General features: G+C 33.8%; 23 protein-coding genes and 4 non-coding genes across 27 annotated transcripts. All coding sequences in view use genetic code 11, as the record gives it.

Moving 5' to 3' along the window:
- Window positions 1-31: 31 nt before the first annotated feature.
- ccsA (cytochrome c heme attachment protein) lies at window positions 32-976 on the bottom strand. Its single transcript has one exon. The coding sequence runs from the start codon at window positions 974-976 to the stop codon at window positions 32-34; it is 945 nt and encodes a 314-aa protein (YP_009117444.1).
- A 201-nt stretch (window positions 977-1,177) lies between these two features.
- On the bottom strand, window positions 1,178-1,257 carry trnL-UAG. Its single transcript has one exon. It is a non-coding gene; the product is annotated as a tRNA-Leu (tRNA).
- A 117-nt stretch (window positions 1,258-1,374) lies between these two features.
- trnP-GGG (tRNA-Pro) lies at window positions 1,375-1,448 on the top strand. The gene has a single exon. It is a non-coding gene; the product is annotated as a tRNA-Pro (tRNA).
- A 358-nt stretch (window positions 1,449-1,806) lies between these two features.
- Window positions 1,807-2,346, bottom strand: clpP (ATP-dependent Clp protease proteolytic subunit). Its single transcript is given in 1 exon segment — window positions 1,807-2,346. A coding segment is annotated over 1 exon segment (540 nt).
- Window positions 2,347-3,644: 1,298 nt separating this feature from the next.
- On the top strand, window positions 3,645-3,758 carry rps12 (ribosomal protein S12; one part of a trans-spliced gene, as the record gives it). Coding sequence (YP_009117408.1) covers window positions 3,645-3,758 — 114 coding nt within the window.
- Window positions 3,759-4,465: 707 nt separating this feature from the next.
- rpl20 (ribosomal protein L20) lies at window positions 4,466-4,816 on the top strand. The gene has a single exon. The coding sequence runs from the start codon at window positions 4,466-4,468 to the stop codon at window positions 4,814-4,816; it is 351 nt and encodes a 116-aa protein (YP_009117442.1).
- A 169-nt stretch (window positions 4,817-4,985) lies between these two features.
- On the bottom strand, window positions 4,986-5,420 carry rps18 (ribosomal protein S18). The gene has a single exon. The coding sequence runs from the start codon at window positions 5,418-5,420 to the stop codon at window positions 4,986-4,988; it is 435 nt and encodes a 144-aa protein (YP_009117441.1).
- Window positions 5,421-5,588: 168 nt separating this feature from the next.
- rpl33 (ribosomal protein L33) lies at window positions 5,589-5,789 on the bottom strand. The gene has a single exon. The coding sequence runs from the start codon at window positions 5,787-5,789 to the stop codon at window positions 5,589-5,591; it is 201 nt and encodes a 66-aa protein (YP_009117440.1).
- Window positions 5,790-6,100: 311 nt separating this feature from the next.
- Window positions 6,101-6,229, bottom strand: psaJ (photosystem I subunit IX). Its single transcript has one exon. It carries the CDS (start codon window positions 6,227-6,229, stop codon window positions 6,101-6,103), a length of 129 nt encoding a protein of 42 aa, YP_009117439.1.
- A 303-nt stretch (window positions 6,230-6,532) lies between these two features.
- trnP-UGG lies at window positions 6,533-6,607 on the top strand. The gene has a single exon. It is a non-coding gene; the product is annotated as a tRNA-Pro (tRNA).
- A 114-nt stretch (window positions 6,608-6,721) lies between these two features.
- Window positions 6,722-6,795, top strand: trnW-CCA. The gene has a single exon. It is a non-coding gene; the product is annotated as a tRNA-Trp (tRNA).
- Window positions 6,796-6,910: 115 nt separating this feature from the next.
- On the bottom strand, window positions 6,911-7,024 carry petG (cytochrome b6/f complex subunit V). Its single transcript has one exon. The coding sequence runs from the start codon at window positions 7,022-7,024 to the stop codon at window positions 6,911-6,913; it is 114 nt and encodes a 37-aa protein (YP_009117438.1).
- A 103-nt stretch (window positions 7,025-7,127) lies between these two features.
- Window positions 7,128-7,223, bottom strand: petL (cytochrome b6/f complex subunit VI). Its single transcript has one exon. It carries the CDS (start codon window positions 7,221-7,223, stop codon window positions 7,128-7,130), a length of 96 nt encoding a protein of 31 aa, YP_009117437.1.
- A 457-nt stretch (window positions 7,224-7,680) lies between these two features.
- Window positions 7,681-7,938, top strand: psbE (photosystem II cytochrome b559 alpha subunit). The gene has a single exon. The coding sequence runs from the start codon at window positions 7,681-7,683 to the stop codon at window positions 7,936-7,938; it is 258 nt and encodes an 85-aa protein (YP_009117436.1).
- Window positions 7,939-7,947: 9 nt separating this feature from the next.
- Window positions 7,948-8,067, top strand: psbF (photosystem II cytochrome b559 beta subunit). Its single transcript has one exon. The coding sequence runs from the start codon at window positions 7,948-7,950 to the stop codon at window positions 8,065-8,067; it is 120 nt and encodes a 39-aa protein (YP_009117435.1).
- Window positions 8,068-8,099: 32 nt separating this feature from the next.
- psbL (photosystem II protein L) lies at window positions 8,100-8,216 on the top strand. The gene has a single exon. It carries the CDS (start codon window positions 8,100-8,102, stop codon window positions 8,214-8,216), a length of 117 nt encoding a protein of 38 aa, YP_009117434.1.
- Window positions 8,217-8,328: 112 nt separating this feature from the next.
- psbJ (photosystem II protein J) lies at window positions 8,329-8,442 on the top strand. The gene has a single exon. It carries the CDS (start codon window positions 8,329-8,331, stop codon window positions 8,440-8,442), a length of 114 nt encoding a protein of 37 aa, YP_009117433.1.
- A 562-nt stretch (window positions 8,443-9,004) lies between these two features.
- Window positions 9,005-9,970, bottom strand: petA (cytochrome f). Its single transcript has one exon. It carries the CDS (start codon window positions 9,968-9,970, stop codon window positions 9,005-9,007), a length of 966 nt encoding a protein of 321 aa, YP_009117432.1.
- A 140-nt stretch (window positions 9,971-10,110) lies between these two features.
- On the bottom strand, window positions 10,111-10,896 carry cemA (chloroplast envelope membrane protein). The gene has a single exon. It carries the CDS (start codon window positions 10,894-10,896, stop codon window positions 10,111-10,113), a length of 786 nt encoding a protein of 261 aa, YP_009117431.1.
- Window positions 10,897-11,372: 476 nt separating this feature from the next.
- Window positions 11,373-11,927, bottom strand: ycf4 (photosystem I assembly protein ycf4). The gene has a single exon. The coding sequence runs from the start codon at window positions 11,925-11,927 to the stop codon at window positions 11,373-11,375; it is 555 nt and encodes a 184-aa protein (YP_009117430.1).
- A 326-nt stretch (window positions 11,928-12,253) lies between these two features.
- Window positions 12,254-12,364, bottom strand: psaI (photosystem I subunit VIII). Its single transcript has one exon. It carries the CDS (start codon window positions 12,362-12,364, stop codon window positions 12,254-12,256), a length of 111 nt encoding a protein of 36 aa, YP_009117429.1.
- A 373-nt stretch (window positions 12,365-12,737) lies between these two features.
- On the top strand, window positions 12,738-14,264 carry psbB (photosystem II CP47 chlorophyll apoprotein). Its single transcript has one exon. It carries the CDS (start codon window positions 12,738-12,740, stop codon window positions 14,262-14,264), a length of 1,527 nt encoding a protein of 508 aa, YP_009117428.1.
- Window positions 14,265-14,403: 139 nt separating this feature from the next.
- On the top strand, window positions 14,404-14,511 carry psbT (photosystem II protein T). The gene has a single exon. It carries the CDS (start codon window positions 14,404-14,406, stop codon window positions 14,509-14,511), a length of 108 nt encoding a protein of 35 aa, YP_009117427.1.
- A 101-nt stretch (window positions 14,512-14,612) lies between these two features.
- psbN (photosystem II protein N) lies at window positions 14,613-14,744 on the bottom strand. The gene has a single exon. It carries the CDS (start codon window positions 14,742-14,744, stop codon window positions 14,613-14,615), a length of 132 nt encoding a protein of 43 aa, YP_009117426.1.
- Window positions 14,745-14,821: 77 nt separating this feature from the next.
- On the top strand, window positions 14,822-15,049 carry psbH (photosystem II phosphoprotein). Its single transcript has one exon. The coding sequence runs from the start codon at window positions 14,822-14,824 to the stop codon at window positions 15,047-15,049; it is 228 nt and encodes a 75-aa protein (YP_009117425.1).
- Window positions 15,050-15,194: 145 nt separating this feature from the next.
- Window positions 15,195-16,620, top strand: petB (cytochrome b6). Its single transcript has 2 exons — window positions 15,195-15,200; window positions 15,973-16,620. Exons 1-2 carry the CDS (start codon window positions 15,195-15,197, stop codon window positions 16,618-16,620), a joined length of 654 nt encoding a protein of 217 aa, YP_009117424.1.
- A 185-nt stretch (window positions 16,621-16,805) lies between these two features.
- On the top strand, window positions 16,806-17,971 carry petD (cytochrome b6/f complex subunit IV). The gene is made up of 2 exons: window positions 16,806-16,813; window positions 17,482-17,971. The coding sequence occupies exons 1-2, from the start codon at window positions 16,806-16,808 to the stop codon at window positions 17,969-17,971; spliced, it is 498 nt and encodes a 165-aa protein (YP_009117423.1).
- The last annotated feature ends 122 nt before the right edge of the window (window positions 17,972-18,093 follow it).

Below are 18,093 nucleotides of genomic sequence, written 5' to 3'. Positions count from 1 at the left end.
CAGTTATATGGCTGGTTGCTTTAGTAAGTTACTAAAGCAACCAGCCATAGCTGTGTAAGCCTATTCCCAATAAATCAACGCCTAAATAACATGTCCAAACTAGAATAAATCCTACAGAAGCAACAATCGCCGGTTTTTGTCCTTTCCAACCCCTGTTTATTCTAGTATGTAAATATATTGCAAATAGAATCCAAGTTATTAATGCCCAAGTTTCTTTTGGATCCCAGCTCCAATAAGATCCCCATGCTTCGTTGGCCCATACTGCCCCGGAAAGTATACCTATAGTTAAAAGAGAAAATCCTAGACTAATAGTACGATAACTTAATTGATCTAATTGGTTAGTAAACACCCATTTACGATAATTTCTAAGTGAAAGGTAAAAAGTCTGTTTCAATTCTTTTTTTTCTTGGTCGTGTGAATACCAATTTTTATTGAAGAAAAAAGAATTTTTCACATTAAGAAAAATCTTTTGATTTATTTGGGACGCAATGACCAATAAAGATATGGATGATAGGGATCCACATAAAAGAGTTGCATAACTGAGCAATATCATACTTACATGCATCATTAACCAATGAGATTGTAAAGCAGGTACTAACATTGCAGATTCTTGCATTTTATCCGGAAGACCTAAAGTAGCAAAACCATGAGTTAACATAGCACTTGGCGCGGTGATTGCACCTAACCACCAAGCATACTGGCCCCGTATTTGTATAACTATATGAATCATGGAGGAAGTCCATGAAAGGAACATGAATGACTCATACAAATTACTTAACGGTAAATGCCCCGAATAGAGCGAACGGGAAACTAATACTCCCGTTATACAAATACACGTCACTATCATGCCCTTTCCTCCTGAATTACTTAGTTTTTCACTTTTATAAATTAAGGTTCCCGAATAAATAAGAGTAATCACAAAAGTAAGAGAAAAAGAGACATGAGCTGATATATGTTCTAGAGTTATAAATATCATAATAAACCCATTTATTTTTTCATTTTAATATAGGATTCGTTTCGTAAGAAAAAGATAAAATCGATTGATATGTAATAAATCATATTGACATAGATCGAACAATGATAGTCATTTATTATATAGGTACTCCATATATAATAGATATCTATAGATATTAGATATGGAAGGGATACTAAACTATAGTATTTTATTAAACAATAATGCCGCCACTCGGATTCGAACCGAGATGCTCTAGCGCTGCTGCCTAAGAACAGCGTGTCTACCAATTTCACCATGGCGGCTTTTTTTCTCATATATCTAATATATTCTATCTGACCTATATTCGACTATCCTTGTTTGCGAGACTGCTAATAACAAAAATAGCCTAGTTGTCCCAACTTCGATGTTGGTCATTATAACGGAGTATGGCGCAGTTTGGTAGCGTGCCACTTGGGGATGGTGGAGGTCGTAGGTTCAAATCCTTCTGCTCCGAAACCCATAACTAACTTTTGAGGGGATAAAGGCTGCTCAGGCCAGGAAGGCCTAGTAGGATACTCACGATCCTTGGGGTCTTTACGATGATGATGAAAACTTTCATCATTGTCATGACCAATTTCATGGTCATCATCATGACCAATTTCATAGTCATCATCATGACCAATTTGATAGTTATCCTCACTATAATCATTGTCCTGACCAATTTGATGATTATCCTCACTATAATCATTGTCCTGACCAATTTTATAGATATCATCATAGATATCATCATTGCCAGAACCCATTTTATGGTCATTTTTATGGTCATTTTTATGGTCATGATAATTGACATAAAAAGACCATAGATTTGCCATTCCTTCTGCGCCTATTTCATCGATAAGACAAACACCTTTTGCGTCCTCTGGTTCCAGAAAAATATCTCTTTCTAAGAGACATTCAATTAGTTCGGGTTCTTGCCTTGTCCTTCTTATATAAGTTTCCAAAATATAAGTCCGCAATAGGTTCATAAACTCTGCATCGGAGCCGGATTCGTCGTGGCGACGACGATCATAAGGAGACATATGAGGTTGATGAATCATCATACGACCGTTTTCGCTTAATACTCGTTTAGTAAACGCCCCCCCGTGTAGAAGGAAAGCTCCCATTGAAGCATTTAACCCGAAGCCTGCTGTATATACCTCCCCTGTTACGAATTGCATAACATCATAAACAGCTATTCCCTGTAGCATTCCTCCACCTCGACAGGAAATAAAAAACATGAAGTCTTTTGTTTTATCTTCTTGATTTAAATAAATCATGCATTTCATTATTTGGTCAGCAGGTTGTTTTTCTAGCGCTCTAGCTAAAAAAAGGTATCCTCCAAAAAAGAGTCTGTAATATATTTCCACCCACATTTCCTCTTCTTGGAGTTTTTGTTCTTTTGGTTTTTTTTCTTCTGGGTTTGGTTTTTTTTCTTCTGGGTTTGGGTTTTCTTCTGGGTTTGGTTTTTTTTCTTCTGGGTTTGGTTTTTCTTCTTCTGGGTTTTGGTATTCTTCTGGGTTTTGGTCTTCTTCTTCGTTTTGGTCTTCTTCTGGGTTTTGGTCTTCTTCTGGGTTTTGGTCTTCTTCTTCGTTTTGGTCTTCTTCTTCGTTTTGGTAGTCTTCTGGGTTTTGGTCTTCTTCTTCGTTTTGGTAGTCTTCTCCTTTTTCTCCTTTTTCTCCTTTTTCTCCTTTTTCTCCTTTTTCTCCTTTTTCTCCTTTTTCTCCTTTTTCTCCTTTTTTTCTTTTCCTGTCCACCAGATATGGAACTTTTGGAATGTTCGTTAAATTCAAGCTCATTACATACTTACTTACATACTTACTTACTTACTTATTTACATACATCAAAAAAGCTACATATCATCTTCTTCTTCCGAAGAAATAAGAAGCTGTATAGGTATTATACAAATTCTAATTTACAGGACAAATTGGATGTTATAATAATCCTTCATGATTTTTTTTTGTCTACTCTCTATCTATTATGAAATTAAATAGAAAAATCTTTACATAATTCTTCATTATTTGATTTGTCTATTTATTTATTAAATACAAATAGACAAATATATTGAATACAATAAATATTGAATAAATCAATTTTTTATTATTAAAGCGAAAAAAAAGCTGTCCAATCTCATATTCTTTTTTTGGGATTGGACAGCATAGTATTATTTTCGAGATCTTCTTCATCTGCTAAGAGAAGAATAAAAACCCTTGGTTTTTTTTTTTTCCATTATGAGTTCTGTCGGTAGGTCCGGGATTGGTCCCGTTGTTATCATCCCATTCTTCTCACCGAAAAAGCGCTTTTAAAGAATCTCGTTATTGATATAACGAGTCACTTTTATAATTTTTTCTTTTTATTTTTAAAGAAAATAAGAAATATTTATGGGTCTTTTTCTGTTGCTTGCGCATTTTAATTGAAGAAAAAGACATTCATCATTTGCTGCTTAGATTGCAACAGAAGAATAATTTTGAGTTTGTTAGATAGGACATAATATTTTATATGACCACTCTATTCGTTGTTTCTAATGGTAATATAGAACCTGTACGGAAAAACTTAATGTCATAATAAAGCATTCTGACTAAAGATGCTACCATTAAACGTATGTATGAATCCAATACGGAAGTTAATAATGGTTTAGATATAGTCTAAACCAGTAACGCTAAATAGAATTAAAGTGCCGACTATTCAACAACTTATTAGAAATGCGAGACAGCCGATAAGAAAAAGAAAAAAATCTCCTGCTCTTCGAGGATGTCCTCAACGGAAGGGAGTATGCGCTAGGGTGTATGTGCGACTCGTTTGGATCAGAAGCTGAAACGGACCAGGAAATTGAACAATAGTTTTCTTCTGTGAAAAAGTACAGATCTATCAGTTTCCTTGTACCGGGGAAAATGAAATTTATGGTTTAAATTGATGCAAATCCAATCACCTTTACGTAGGATGAAAAGCACTTCCTCATTGGTAGCGAATGGTCATCAATCCATTGAGCGAGGAAAAAAAGTAATTTAAAAAAACATAAAGATTATGTTTATATTGCTGCGAGAACGGACAAAAGGTCAGCTATCTTGCGAACTCTCACAAACAGATGTCGTTACTGTATCTATAAATCTTTAGAGTCTTTGTAATTCGGGGGGGAAGAGTAGAGCTAGAGATGGTAAAATATACAAGTTACCAAATACTCATCTCATATCTTAGGGCTCCGGCGTATAGAGAGGACCTTACCGTTAGAGAAATAACCATAGAAACGAAGAAATCCATAAGAGAAAAAGAAAATAATAATATATATGTATATAGATTATTTTGATTACTTAAATGCAAGGTCCAATCCCCTGCCTACTTGGAAGGTGCCTAACTGAAAGGAATTATGGTTGGGAAGGTTAGAGTAGCAAAAGCCATTGGAGTCGTATATTTTATACATTAGAAAAATCAGTTTTATATTACTTAAAAAATGATTGATCAAAAAAGAGATTAGTCTTCTATGAAGAATCAACTTCAATGACCAGAGTTAAACGTGGGCATATCGCAAAAAAACGTCGAAAAAAGATTCTTGCATTTGTATCAGGCTCTCGAGGAGCCCATTCAAAACTTTTTAGGACTGCTAACCAACAGAAAATGAGAGCTTTAGTTTCCGCTCACCGAGATAGAATTAAGCGGAAGAGAGATTTTCGTCGTTTGTGGATTACTCGGATTAATGCAGCATCCCGTGCTAATGGATTCTCCTATAATAAATTTATACAATTTTTATACAAAAGGCAGTTGCTTACAAATCGTAGAACACTTGCACAAATAGCTGTATTAAATAATAATTGCTTCTCTATGATGCTCGAAAATATTCCTGTATTATGAAATAGTAACACCCAATCTCCCGGGGAAATTTTCCGGGAAACTAAAGACAGTACGAAAATGAATTCGGAATGACTTGGATAATGAAATTCTTTTCATTTTATTTATAGAAAGAGAAAAAAATCTGCACTATCTTTGTTAGATATCCCAGCTCGAATTAAATGGAGGAGTCTTAAGCTCTAATTACTTTTGAATTGAAAGAAAGAAAGGGTATCAAAGATAGAATACGAGCTTGTTTAATAGCTCTAGCTATTAAGCGTTGTTTTTTCAACGTTAATCGATTCCTTCGACGAGATAGTATTTTTCCTTGCTCACTAATAAATCGACTAATTAAGCTAATATTTTTATAATCCATTTGCTCTCCAGGCTGAATTGGCGATAAACGTCTTCGAAAAGAATGCTGATTTGGAGAAAATCGCTTAGATGCATTTCGAAAAGATGACTTAGATCTATTTCTCAATTTAGATCTACTTCTCAATTTAGATCTACTTCTCAATTTAGATCTACTTCTCAATTTATATCTACTTCTCAATTTAGATATATTTCTAAACTTATTAGATCTATTTTGAGAATATGGTTTATATGTATTCCGAAAAGATGGCTTCATTTTATTCATAGTTTGTTTTATGAACCTTTCAAATACTATTTATTTTGTTTCAAAATATTTCGAAAAGAAATATTGACAGTGACTTGTTAATATATATATATACAAAGATAAAGAAATCAATATCTTCAATATATATTTCTATTTCTGGGCAGAAATGTTAGATTCAATCTATTTTTTGATTTCTCCATGAATGGTATGCTTGTAACAAGAAGGACAAAATTTTTTTAATTCCAATCGATTAGGAGTATTGCGGCGATTTTTTCGAGTCGTATATCTGGAAATACCCGTTGATTTTTTTTCAACACTGTCTTGGGTACAACTAGTACATTCTAAAGTAATCGTTATTCTTACATTTCCACCCTTGGCCATATAACTTACTTTTGGTATTATATGTACTTCTTTTCAATTTGGAAAAAAAAGAGAAGAAAGAGAAAGGGATAGAAGTTGTCTTAAAAATGATTAAAGATTTTATTACTTAATTCATTCTCGTAATAAAATCTTTAATTAAGATTTTCAAGTAGTTTACTATTTGAGGAACTTTTGGATCTATATTTTTACTTTTATCTTAATCCTAACTTCACCCTCACCTTCTAAAATTTTCTTTATCCAATAAGAAAAGGAAATGAATCTAACATCATTTTTATTATTTTGGGTTCGCAGGAAAGCAAAAAAAATGAAAGTCAAAAAAAGGGAAAAGTCAGAGCATCTGGGAAAAAACGATTTATCTCAATTAATAAACTGGATAAAAATACCAAGCATAAAGTAGCTAACACAGGCGCTGTGGAAAGATATGTTTTTATATCTTGCATTGTTCGTAAGTTCTCCTTCTCAAGAATGATAGATATATCATATGGTCAACTACACCCGTAGTTTACGACTATCTGCAAACAGATATTTGTATTTGGTACAAATTTTTTTTTTTTTTACAATATGATATGAATGATAGTAATAACTATGTAATAGTAAGTAATCAAGTACTGTCAATAAATAGACATCTTTTACATTATATCTTCCGTATATACAGTCTATTCACGTGCGAAGGTAGATAAATGTGGAAAACAAAATTCAATATTTTTAATATAAAATATTGAATAAAAAATACTCACGATTAAAAGGGATGTAGCGCAGCTTGGTAGCGCGTTTGTTTTGGGTACAAAATGTCGCAGGTTCAAATCCTGTCATCCCTACCCTTTTTTATCCTAAATCTTCCATAAAAAAAGTAAAAAGTCGAGTGATAGTTATTTAATTCAATGAAACATCGAAATAATCTTTTCTTTCAAGAAAAAAAAAAAGAAGAAAAAGCGCTCTTAGTTCAGTTCGGTAGAACGCAGGTCTCCAAAACCTGATGTCGTAGGTTCAAATCCTACAGAGCGTGATCCTGTGTTTTTTTTCTTTTTTCTGATCGATCTTCTTGTCACTTAGACTGAAAAAGCTAATGGAATCTGATCCCTCAGAATCAGTAGGAGACCCGTTCATAATATGGTTCTAAATCAAATATCCAATTTATCGCCGCGTCGGTACTGTAAATATGCAGTTACAAATAATCCAGCCAAAGTTATAGGAATTAGACCTAACACAATTCCGGATAACAAAACTTCAATCATATTTTTTTTATTATGAAAAAGAATAGGTAAGGGTTAATAGCTAATCTACATAGTACCTCAAATTGACTTGGAATCTCAATTCCTATTGAGGTTATTTTCTATTTCAAATAAGTTCTATACTGTTTAACCCAATGAATAAGACTGAGGTGAAAATAAGCAAAACTAATAAAAAACCAAAATAACTAATTATAGTAAGCATGGAAGAAATCAATAAAAAAAAAAACAATGATTGATACGTATTTTTGTCAGGCAATTACCTCAATTTATTCTTTAGGAGTAGAAAAAATAGTTTCAATAAATAGATACAAAGTTAGTATTGAATATCTGATAATGATGTTATCAACAAACATAGAAGGAATATACAATAAAAAGATATTCTGTTATAAAAAAGTAAAAATGAAATCCCCACCTATAAAATAAATACCAATTGTGTAGTAATTTAATTAATGATCCTACTCCTTTTCTATATTAAGTAAAATTATATTGCTATGTTAGAAGCAGGCTAGCTATACTTAATATACTTCAAATATACCCTTGGTATCATATTGACAATCAAGCAAGGATTGTAGAAAATATCAGTAGTTTTCCATTTCCTGATCTCTTTCTTTCATGGGATCAATTTACCCTTGATTTTAGAATAATATAGGGAGCTTAGCATGTCTGGGAATACGGGAGAACGCGCTTTTGCTGACATTATTACTAGTATTCGATACTGGGTTATCCATAGCATTACTATACCTTCTCTATTCATTGCAGGTTGGTTATTTGTCAGTACGGGTTTAGCTTATGATGTATTCGGGAGTCCTCGGCCAAATGAGTATTTCACAGAAAGCCGGCAAGAGGTTCCATTAGTAACTGGCCGTTTCGATTCATTAGAGCAACTCGATGAATTTACTAGATCTCGATCTTTTTAGGAGGTATTAATGACTATAGATAGAAGCTATCCAATTTTTACAGTTAGATGGTTGGCCGTTCACGGGCTAGCTGTACCTACGGTTTTTTTCTTGGGATCAATATCAGCAATGCAGTTCATACAGCGATAAACTTTATTATAAACTAAATCACGGAGCTATTTATGACACAATCAAACCCAAATGAACAAAATGTTGAATTGAATCGTACTAGCCTCTATTGGGGGTTGTTACTTATTTTTGTACTTGCTGTTCTATTCTCTAATTACTTTTTCAATTAGGAACAGTAATAATCTTTTTTCTTACCCAATTGAATTTGGTGAGATCTAATATTTCTATGTATTATTTATGCCTCATGAATACTTTTTTAAAATGTGAAAGGAAATAATAAAAATGGGCGGAAGGATCCCTCTTTGGTTGATAGGTATTTTAGCTGGTATTCTCGTTATTGTTTTAATAGGTTTTTTTTTTTACGGTTCTTACTCCGGCTTAGGTTCCTCCTTGTAGCGAAAAAACTGCCTTATATTATGATAAGAGATAGACAATGTAAGGAATACTATAAAAATTGAAGCAAAACTCTGAAAAGAGATAAAAAAGAGATAGAAAAGTGAAAACTTAAAAAATAAAGATAAGATCTTACCTTTCTTTGAACACAAAGAAGGGTAAGATTTTATCTTTACTTATTAAGTTTTTTTATAAGTTATAAAATAAGCGAAAATAGCAAGCCAAGATTACTAGATTCTCTCCTTTCTTCTATTTGTTTATTTGTTTTGAATATGATAAATGAAGGTGAGAAAAGATAACATGCATATGAATATTGATTAATATTGAATATCGCGCATAACTAGGGAATTAACTCCAAAACTCCAAGTTTGTTCCGGAATCACTCATTATTAAAATAGGCAAATATTTATTTCTCCTCATCCTTCACAATATATTCGAACAGAGGGAAGGGGAAAACGAAGGATTATGGAGAAGTATTATTTTATTGTTGCCATTTTGTATTTATTATACATTAATTGCATTAATCTAATCATTCATAAGATAGAGATTCAAATCTTTTATGCGCCTAAAAATTCATTTCGACCAATTGAACTTTCTCAAATTGTTTCTTTTTAAGAACCAGAAATATCTGTGCTAAAACGACAGATACTAAGAATAATAAAAGACCTTGAACACGTAAAGGATCTTGAAGTACTATTTCTGCATTTTCCTGACCAAATCCACCTACATTAGGGTTATTCGTTAACGATTGATCCGCCTTGATTAATTCGCCTTCTGAAACAAGAAGTTCCGGTCCCGGAGGTACAAAGTCTACCACTTGTCGACCGTCCGATGGATTATCAATAGTTATTTGATATCCACCTTTTTCTTTACGTGCAATTTTACTTATTTTACCGGTTGCTGAAGCGTTGTACACTGTATTGTTGCTTTTGCTCCCATCGGGATAAATTTGTCCTCTTCCTCTATTACCACCTACATATATGGGATATTTCAGGAAGTGAGCTGTTTTATTAGTAGCGGGATTTGGTGAAAGGATGGGAAACACAATTTCACCATATTTTTGACCAGGAATAGGACCTATTATTAGAATATTTTTTTGATTGGGACGATAGCTCTGAAAATAAAGATCACCTATTTTTTCCTTAATCTCAGGAGAAATACGATCTGGAGGAGCTAATTCGAAACCTTCGGGTAAAATAAGAACAGCTCCTACATTTAAAGTTCCTTTCTTGCCATTAGCAAGAACTTGTTTTATTTGCTTATCATAAGGTATTTTTACAACTGCTTCAAAAACGGTATCAGGAAGCACGGACTGTGGAACTTCAATCTCCACAGGTTTTTTAGCCAAATGACAATTGGCACATACAATACGCCCAGTTGCTTCTCGAGGATTTTCGTAACCTTGCTGTGCAAAAATGGGATATGCATTTGCAATAGATGTGCGAGTCATTATATCTATCAATATTAAGGCGGAAATTGATTGAGCTATCAACTTTTTCATCCAGTCATCATAAGTTTTTCTATTTTGCATGGTTCAATTTTTTGTTACAATTCTTTTATTTCAAATAAATGGTAGTAGGTAACTATGATAGTTACCTGCTTGCAATTCTGCTACTATATTAAACCTAAAGCCAAAAAATAAGAAGTATTGCCCGGGTGAGAAACCATTTGTTATTCATTCATCGAGTGATAAATTACTACAAGTGAAGGAGATGTACGATTCAAACGACGGAAAATCCAATATTTGAAAATTGTGTCTAAGATGACTGGAAAAGTTGAAACAAGACCAGATATTATTCGTTCGTTATGGGCAAATCCATAATTTTCGAAGATCCAATCGATTATCAATTCCCAACCATGGGGCGAGTGAAACCCAATACATAGATCGGTTGCTAAAAGAATAGAAAAGGCTTTCATTGTATCGCTTAGGCTATAAAAGACTTCTTGGATCCAAGAATTTAGAATGCCAAGTTTCTTCTTACCCAGAATGAGACAAAAACTTAAAAAAACCAAACCTATTAGATTTGCTATTAGATGTGAGATGATTTGGATACAATCTTGATTATATATTTTCACTAATTGGATCATTTTTTTCTGCATTTCTACACGAATATCTTGCGAATGCGTTTCCGAAGAATCTTCCATCATTATTTCTAACAGGAAGAGTTCCTCTATTTTTTCAAACTTTTTTATAGTGTCTTCTTCTTGTAAATAATCAAAAATTTTTTTTGATTGACCAGTATTCCACCAATTTGTAACCCAAGGTTCTAAACCGTTCTGTAATGAAATTGAAATTCCCCAAGGCAATACTATTAAACATGTAAGATATTGTAGAGAAGCTAATGCTTTATATTTGGCAACTTCCAATTCGTGAATCGTTAACGAACTCGATTGGCTCGTTAGCTCTGCCCAAAATCTGAACAAAGTACGAATTATAGAACGAGGTATGAGATCCATAGAATTTTTGCATAATTATTCGACCTCGAGAGATCTTTCGGTCGGATGAGGGATGGTTTGTTCCGAGTGAGAAGTAGAGTAAAAAAGAAAGGATAAATCCTTGAAAATCGTTTGGATCTGGACTAATTTCATTTTGAATTCTTGACCCGAAGAATCGCTTCAATTGGCAAATAAAAGAAATGAAAGTTTAAGTCTAATAATATCAATTTTGTTTTCTTTGATACATATAGGAAATTTATTATATGTATTTATTCAAGCGCATATGTAAAAAAAGGTGTAAAAACTATAGTCATTTACTTCATTGTATTCTTTTGAGATGTTATATCCGTGTTTATTAAAACCTTTTGTCCCTTTCTAATAGATAAAGAATAATATGGAGTGGAGTTTTTGCTAACTGCCAAAAAATATTATGGTTCCATAAGTAACATTTTGTGTTGGTGGAACATAAAATGACTATATGGTCTTTCCCCCTCATTTCAAAATCCTTCAATGGATACGCGCAAAAAACGGGCTAATTCGGCAGCTTTTTGTTCCATTTCGCGCAAGGTCAAATTTTCTTCAGTACGAGTTAAGGGGATGTCTTGTTGGCCCTTTATTTCCATATAAATAACACGACGAGGAAATATACCTTCTTGAACTTCCATTTTGATCGCCTGAATATCCTTCATAAGAAATCGGAGGAAAATACGACGATTTCTTCCGGGAAATCCCCAGCGAAAAAGGCATACAACTCCTTCTTTTTCATCAAACTTATTATAACCACTACCCACATTGCATAAAATAGTGCACCACAAATAAGAGCTAATGAACAGACCTGCAATCCCATAAAAACACATCACAATTCCTTGTGGAACAAAAAGTATTTGCTGAGATGACAATAAGGGTATCAGGTTCCTACCAAGGTAACTTGAAATTCCGACCACAAAAAATCCTAGTGAACCCAAAAACAGGAGACAAGCAAAAAAAAAATTGCTTATTTTTCTAGACCCTTTTATGGGTTCTACCCAGAGCCATTTGGATCGACGATTCATAACAAATTACGTCCTATTTAATTTGAGGGATTGAACAAATTTTGACTCCCATCCAGAAGTCACTCTCATAAATTGGCTATATTCATAAACTAGCCATATACATATAAGCATTTCACAAAAATAAGAAATCTTTCTATTCAAATGTATTATATAAGCATATTTTGAAGTAGAAGTAAGAAATTCACACACGGGTCTAATATATCTCATACATATGATACCATATACATTATATATTTTTGTTATTTATCATATATGAATTATTGATCATATATGAATAGATCTATAATAATAATAAATCAAATATCACATACCTAGATTGATCATATTCATAAAATTTCGTCATTTTGAATATAAAAGTAAAGAAAAAGCATTGTAACTGCTGGAAGAAACAAGCCCACCAAAGGTACTAAGAGAGAGGGGAAGTTGTTGATTATCATATCAAAAGTATATTATTTTTTTTATCTATTACAAAAATAGATTATAAGATCAAATGAGTAATAGAACCAAATAAGCGGACGTGCCTTTCTTCGTAAAATACCTACTTTTGTAAAGTAATTTATTACTTATACTTTGTAAGATATAAAACAAATGGGACCAATTACCACATCGTATATTGGTAGCTATAAATGATCAAAATAGATCCGTTTCTCAATTCTATTTTTTAAAACTCTTTTTTTTATTAAATAGATAGATTTTTATTAAATAGATAGATGTTAACCTTTGAGACAAAGGTCTAATTTCATAGCATAATCTGTCTCTAATGCGAGAAAGTTACATAGTATGTATTTTTTCTTATAAAGGGGTATTTTCATGGGTTTGCCTTGGTATCGTGTCCATACCGTCGTGTTGAATGATCCTGGCCGGTTAATCGCTGTGCATATAATGCATACAGCTCTAGTTTCTGGATGGGCCGGTTCTATGGCTCTTTACGAATTAGCAGTTTTCGATCCATCCGATCCTATTCTTGATCCAATGTGGAGACAAGGTATGTTCGTTATACCTTTTATGACTCGTTTAGGAATAAAGGATTCATGGGGTGGATGGAGTATAACTGGAGAAACTATATCTAATCCAGGTATTTGGAGTTATGAAGGTGTGGCCGGGGCACATATTGTGTTTTCTGGCTTGTGCTTTTTAGCAGCTATCTGGCATTGGGTATATTGGGATCTAGACGTATTTTGTGATTCCCGTACAGGAAAACCTTCTTTAGATTTGCCTAAGATTTTTGGAATTCATTTATTCCTCTCAGGAGCAGCTTGTTTCGGATTCGGAGCATTTCATGTAACGGGTTTGTATGGCCCTGGAATATGGGTGTCTGATCCTTATGGACTAACTGGGAAAATACAACCTGTAAATCCGGCATGGGGAGCTGAAGGTTTTGATCCTTTTGTTCCGGGAGGAATAGCTTCTCATCATATTGCAGCAGGTATATTGGGTATATTAGCAGGTCTATTCCATCTCAGTGTTCGTCCTCCCCAACGTTTATACAAAGGATTACGTATGGGAAATATTGAAACTGTCCTCTCCAGTAGTATTGCTGCTGTGTTTTTTGCAGCTTTCATTGTGGCCGGAACAATGTGGTATGGTTCCGCAACCACTCCGATCGAATTATTTGGTCCTACTCGTTACCAGTGGGATCAGGGATACTTCCAACAAGAAATAGATCGACGGGTTCGTGCCGGTCTGGCTGAAAATCTAAGTCTATCGGAAGCTTGGTCAAAAATTCCTGAAAAACTTGCTTTTTATGATTACATTGGGAATAATCCAGCTAAAGGGGGGTTATTCAGGGCGGGTGCAATGGACAATGGAGATGGAATTGCTGTTGGTTGGTTAGGACACCCTATTTTCAAAGATAAAAAGGGACATGAGCTTTTTGTACGTCGTATGCCTACCTTTTTCGAAACATTTCCAGTCGTTCTAGTAGATGAAGAAGGAATTGTGAAAGCCGATGTCCCTTTTAGGAGAGCAGAATCCAAATATAGTGTTGAACAAGTAGGTGTAACTGTTGAATTCTATGGTGGTGAACTTGATGGAGTTAGTTTTGGTGATCCTGCTATAGTCAAAAAATATGCTAGACGTGCACAATTAGGTGAAATTTTTGAATTAGATCGTGCTACTTTGAAATCGGATGGTGTTTTTCGGAGTAGTCCAAGGGGTTGGTTTACTTTTGGGCATGCTACATTTGCCCTTCTTTTCTTTTTTGGGCATATTTGGCATGGTGCTAGAACTCTATTCAGAGATGTTTTTGCCGGTATTGACCCGGATTTGGATGCTCAAGTAGAATTTGGGGCATTCCAAAAATTGGGAGATCCAACTACTAAAAGACAAGTGGTATAATATGGTATTACTCCGCTTGTTAATGCAATATTGAGAATTTGCATCTCAGGAAAATCTTCTGCTTTTGATTTCACCTTTTTCAAAATGTTGTAATTAGTACGAAAGCTATCTCTATTAATTATAAATTACGATCGAATTTATGGAAGCATTGGTTTATACATTCCTTTTGGTATCGACCTTAGGAATCATTTTTTTCGCTATTTTCTTCCGGGAACCCCCCAAAGTTCCCGATAAAGGGGGAAAATAATTGACTATTTTTCTAATCCTTTTTCTTACTTAAAGAAATTTTCTTACTTAAAGAAAAAAAAAAGATCTTCCCGATCGGGAAGGTCTTTTTTTCTTTTTCAACTAGTCCTCGTGCTCTTCAAAAGGATCTCGAAGTTGTTCAGAAGGTTGTCCAAAGGCGGTGTATAGGGCATAACCGGTAAAGCTAACAAGTAAACAAGATATGGAGATAGCGACTAAGGTTGCAGTTTCCATTGGTAGGTAATCCTATGTATGTATATGTACATAATAGTATACAAAGTTAATTAAATCTCAACCAATACTCTTTTTTTATGGCTACACAGACCATTGATGATACTTCCAGAACCGGACCATTACAAACTACTGTAGGAAATTATTTAAAACCACTTAATACAGAATCTGGCAAAGTTGCTCCCGGATGGGGAACTACTCCTTTTATGGGCATTGCAATGGCTCTATTCGCAATATTTTTATCTATTATCTTGGAGATTTATAATTCTTCCATTTTATTAGACGGAATTCCAGTTAGTTGGGTCTAGAAAAACTACAAAATATACCCGGATCCCGAGCAAAAAGAAAAAAGAACTAAAGAAAAGAAGAATGTTAAATAGCTTCTATTTTTAGGTTATGACGTTCTGGTAGTTTGATCGTGTAATTTCTTTTAATTTAAGGATTTTTGGAATTATGGGTGTGCGACTTGTTATAAATTGATCTCTATTCTAGTACAGAAAACGGGTCTGTTGTCTTTATAAAATAAAGACGGTTCTCCTACCTCGTTAGATATTGCTCTAATAATGAATATCCGGAGCACGAGGTATATAATTAAATAAAATCTGAACTATGGTTTATGTCTGTTTTTAAGACCTCGTGACCAAGCTTCTCAATAATTTGAAAAATCTATCTTCTTCTTTATACCGATGCTCACCAAAGAATGAGATAGTATTCCATTTTGATTAGTTAGTTTAGTAAGTAACAATGAAATGCAAAGGTTATAACCCATAAAACCTTTTGAGTAATTTGAAAAGAAAAATCATCGGGGTAAAATGAAAATCTGGGGTTTAGATTCATCTATTGAGTTGAGATCTCGACAAGATAATTCCTATGGATCGTCTATACTAGGTGTTCTCTAAGTGATTTATCTCATATCACGAATAGGATAAAAGATCGTTCAAAAGGCCTATAGCGATTTATTTCGCATAAGAATGAGCCAACTTGAAATTTGAGCATTAATCACTATGACATTTTTTTTTTCTTGTTATTGAAGGAAATCATGGATTATTCTTAATCCTCTTCCTTCATACAAAGAAATGAAATATCTATCAAATATTTTTTCTTTTTTTTTTTTTTTTTACAAGCCATGTACTTTGTTCAAAAAAGTTTTTTATTTGAGTGTTCTTGTTTAAGCCGTATGAAAAGAAATTTTCATATACGGTTTTCAGAGGGGGGACTTGAGTTTACCTATCTCAATAAAGTATACGATTGGTTCGAAGAGCGTCTTGAGATTCAGGCGATTGCAGATGATATCACTAGTAAATATGTTCCTCCTCATGTGAATATATTTTATTGTCTAGGGGGAATCACACTGACTTCTTTTTTGGTACAAGTAGCTACCGGTTTTGCTATGACTTTTTACTATCGCCCCACCGTTCTAGAAGCTTTTGCCTCTATTCAATACATAATGACTGAAGTGAACTTTGGCTGGCTAATTCGATCGGTCCATCGGTGGTCGGCAAGTATGATGGTTTTAATGATGATTTTACATGTATTTCGCGTTTATTTAACAGGTGGATTCAAAAAACCTCGCGAATTAACTTGGGTTACGGGTGTAATTCTAGCCGTATTAACCGTATCTTTCGGTGTAACCGGTTATTCTTTGCCATGGGATCAAATTGGTTATTGGGCAGTCAAAATTGTGACCGGTGTGCCTGAGGCCATTCCGTTAATAGGAACTCCTTTGGTAGAGTTATTACGCGGAAGTGCTAGTGTGGGCCAATCGACCTTAACTCGTTTTTATAGTTTACACACTTTCATATTACCCCTTCTTACTGCTGTATTTATGTTAATGCATTTTCTAATGATCCGCAAACAAGGTATTTCAGGTCCTTTATAAAAAGGAAATCTACATTTTGAATCAGTATTGAAAACCTATTATTTTCTTTTTTTTCTAATAGATCATTGCCGCGAAAAACATGTTTCTCGGATTTCTCCTTTCAATTATTAAGTATTATTAAGTATTAAGTATATTTAATACAAAGAATTGAAGTAGATACTGATCTCAAATGGAGAAAATGGATTATGGGAGTGTGTGACTTGAACTATTAGTTAGGCCGTGCAGATCAATTTATAGGATCTGTCATATAAAGATTCAGATCGAAATGTGTCTCTATCCCAATTTTCTTTCCAAAAATAAGAGGTTTAGAACCTGGGCAAAAGGCAAACACTTTGTTGTGTTATAAGAGAATTATTTCTATGATCGAATCCGAATTAGGCTCCGTGAGATCCAGGTAATAGTAATAACATTTCAGAACTCAAATTTATTACTTAAATTTATCCTTTCCTTTTCATAGTATGAAAATGCATGCATTTCCCTTGCGTTTCAATACGGTAAATTATCGGAGTAAAGGAAGGGATCTAAAGAAGGAAAAAGGCCAGATCAGTAACAAGTCAATACCTTGTATGCAAGTATGCAAAATACATTGTGAGGGTCTAGATAAACACAGATTACAAGGAATAAGATGATCCAAAAGGCATATTGATCATGATCAAATTTGTGAGCTTACTTGGATACTGAGCATACGAAAAAATAAAATTATGAATTTTCCATAGATCTTCTTAGTTATACTGATTCTAACGATACGTCGTTCATCATTTTTATTTCAACTATTGCTCGAGCCGGATGATCAAAATTGGCATGTCCGGTTCTTTCGGGGGATAGATTCATATTCATTCATAAAAATCTACTTATCCCAATAACAAAGAAACCTGACTTGAATGATCCTGTATTAAGAGCTAAATTAGCTAAAGGCATGGGACATAATTATTATGGCGAGCCCGCTTGGCCCAATGATCTCTTATATATTTTTCCAGTAGTTATTTTTGGTACTATTGCATGTACCGTAGGTTTAGCAGTTCTAGAACCATCAATGATTGGTGAACCGGCAAATCCATTTGCAACTCCTTTGGAAATATTACCCGAATGGTATTTTTTCCCCGTATTTCAAATACTTCGTACAGTACCTAATAAATTATTAGGTGTCCTTTTAATGGCTTCAGTACCTGCAGGACTATTGACAATTCCTTTCTTGGAGAATGTGAATCAATTCCAAAATCCATTTCGTCGTCCAGTAGCTACAACAGTATTCTTAATCGGTACCGCAGTAGCTCTTTGGTTAGGTATTGGAGCAACGTTACCTATCGATGAATCTTTAACTCTAGGTCTTTTCCAATTTGATAGAAATTAGAATATCTTAATATAGGGGAGGAGGAAAATATTTTGTTTATATATCTAGGGAGTAGTTGCTTTAAGATAAATGGTCTCTCCCTAGATATATGTTTTTTAAAATGCTTTTATTTCTAATATTAT

The sequence above is a fragment of the plastid genome of Cupressus sempervirens (assembly GCF_028749045.1).
Source record: "Cupressus sempervirens plastid, complete genome".
NCBI lineage: Eukaryota > Viridiplantae > Streptophyta > Pinopsida > Cupressales > Cupressaceae > Cupressus > Cupressus sempervirens.
The sequence above is the reverse complement of the archived record's forward strand: the minus strand, read 5'-3'. Positions and strand labels throughout refer to the sequence as shown.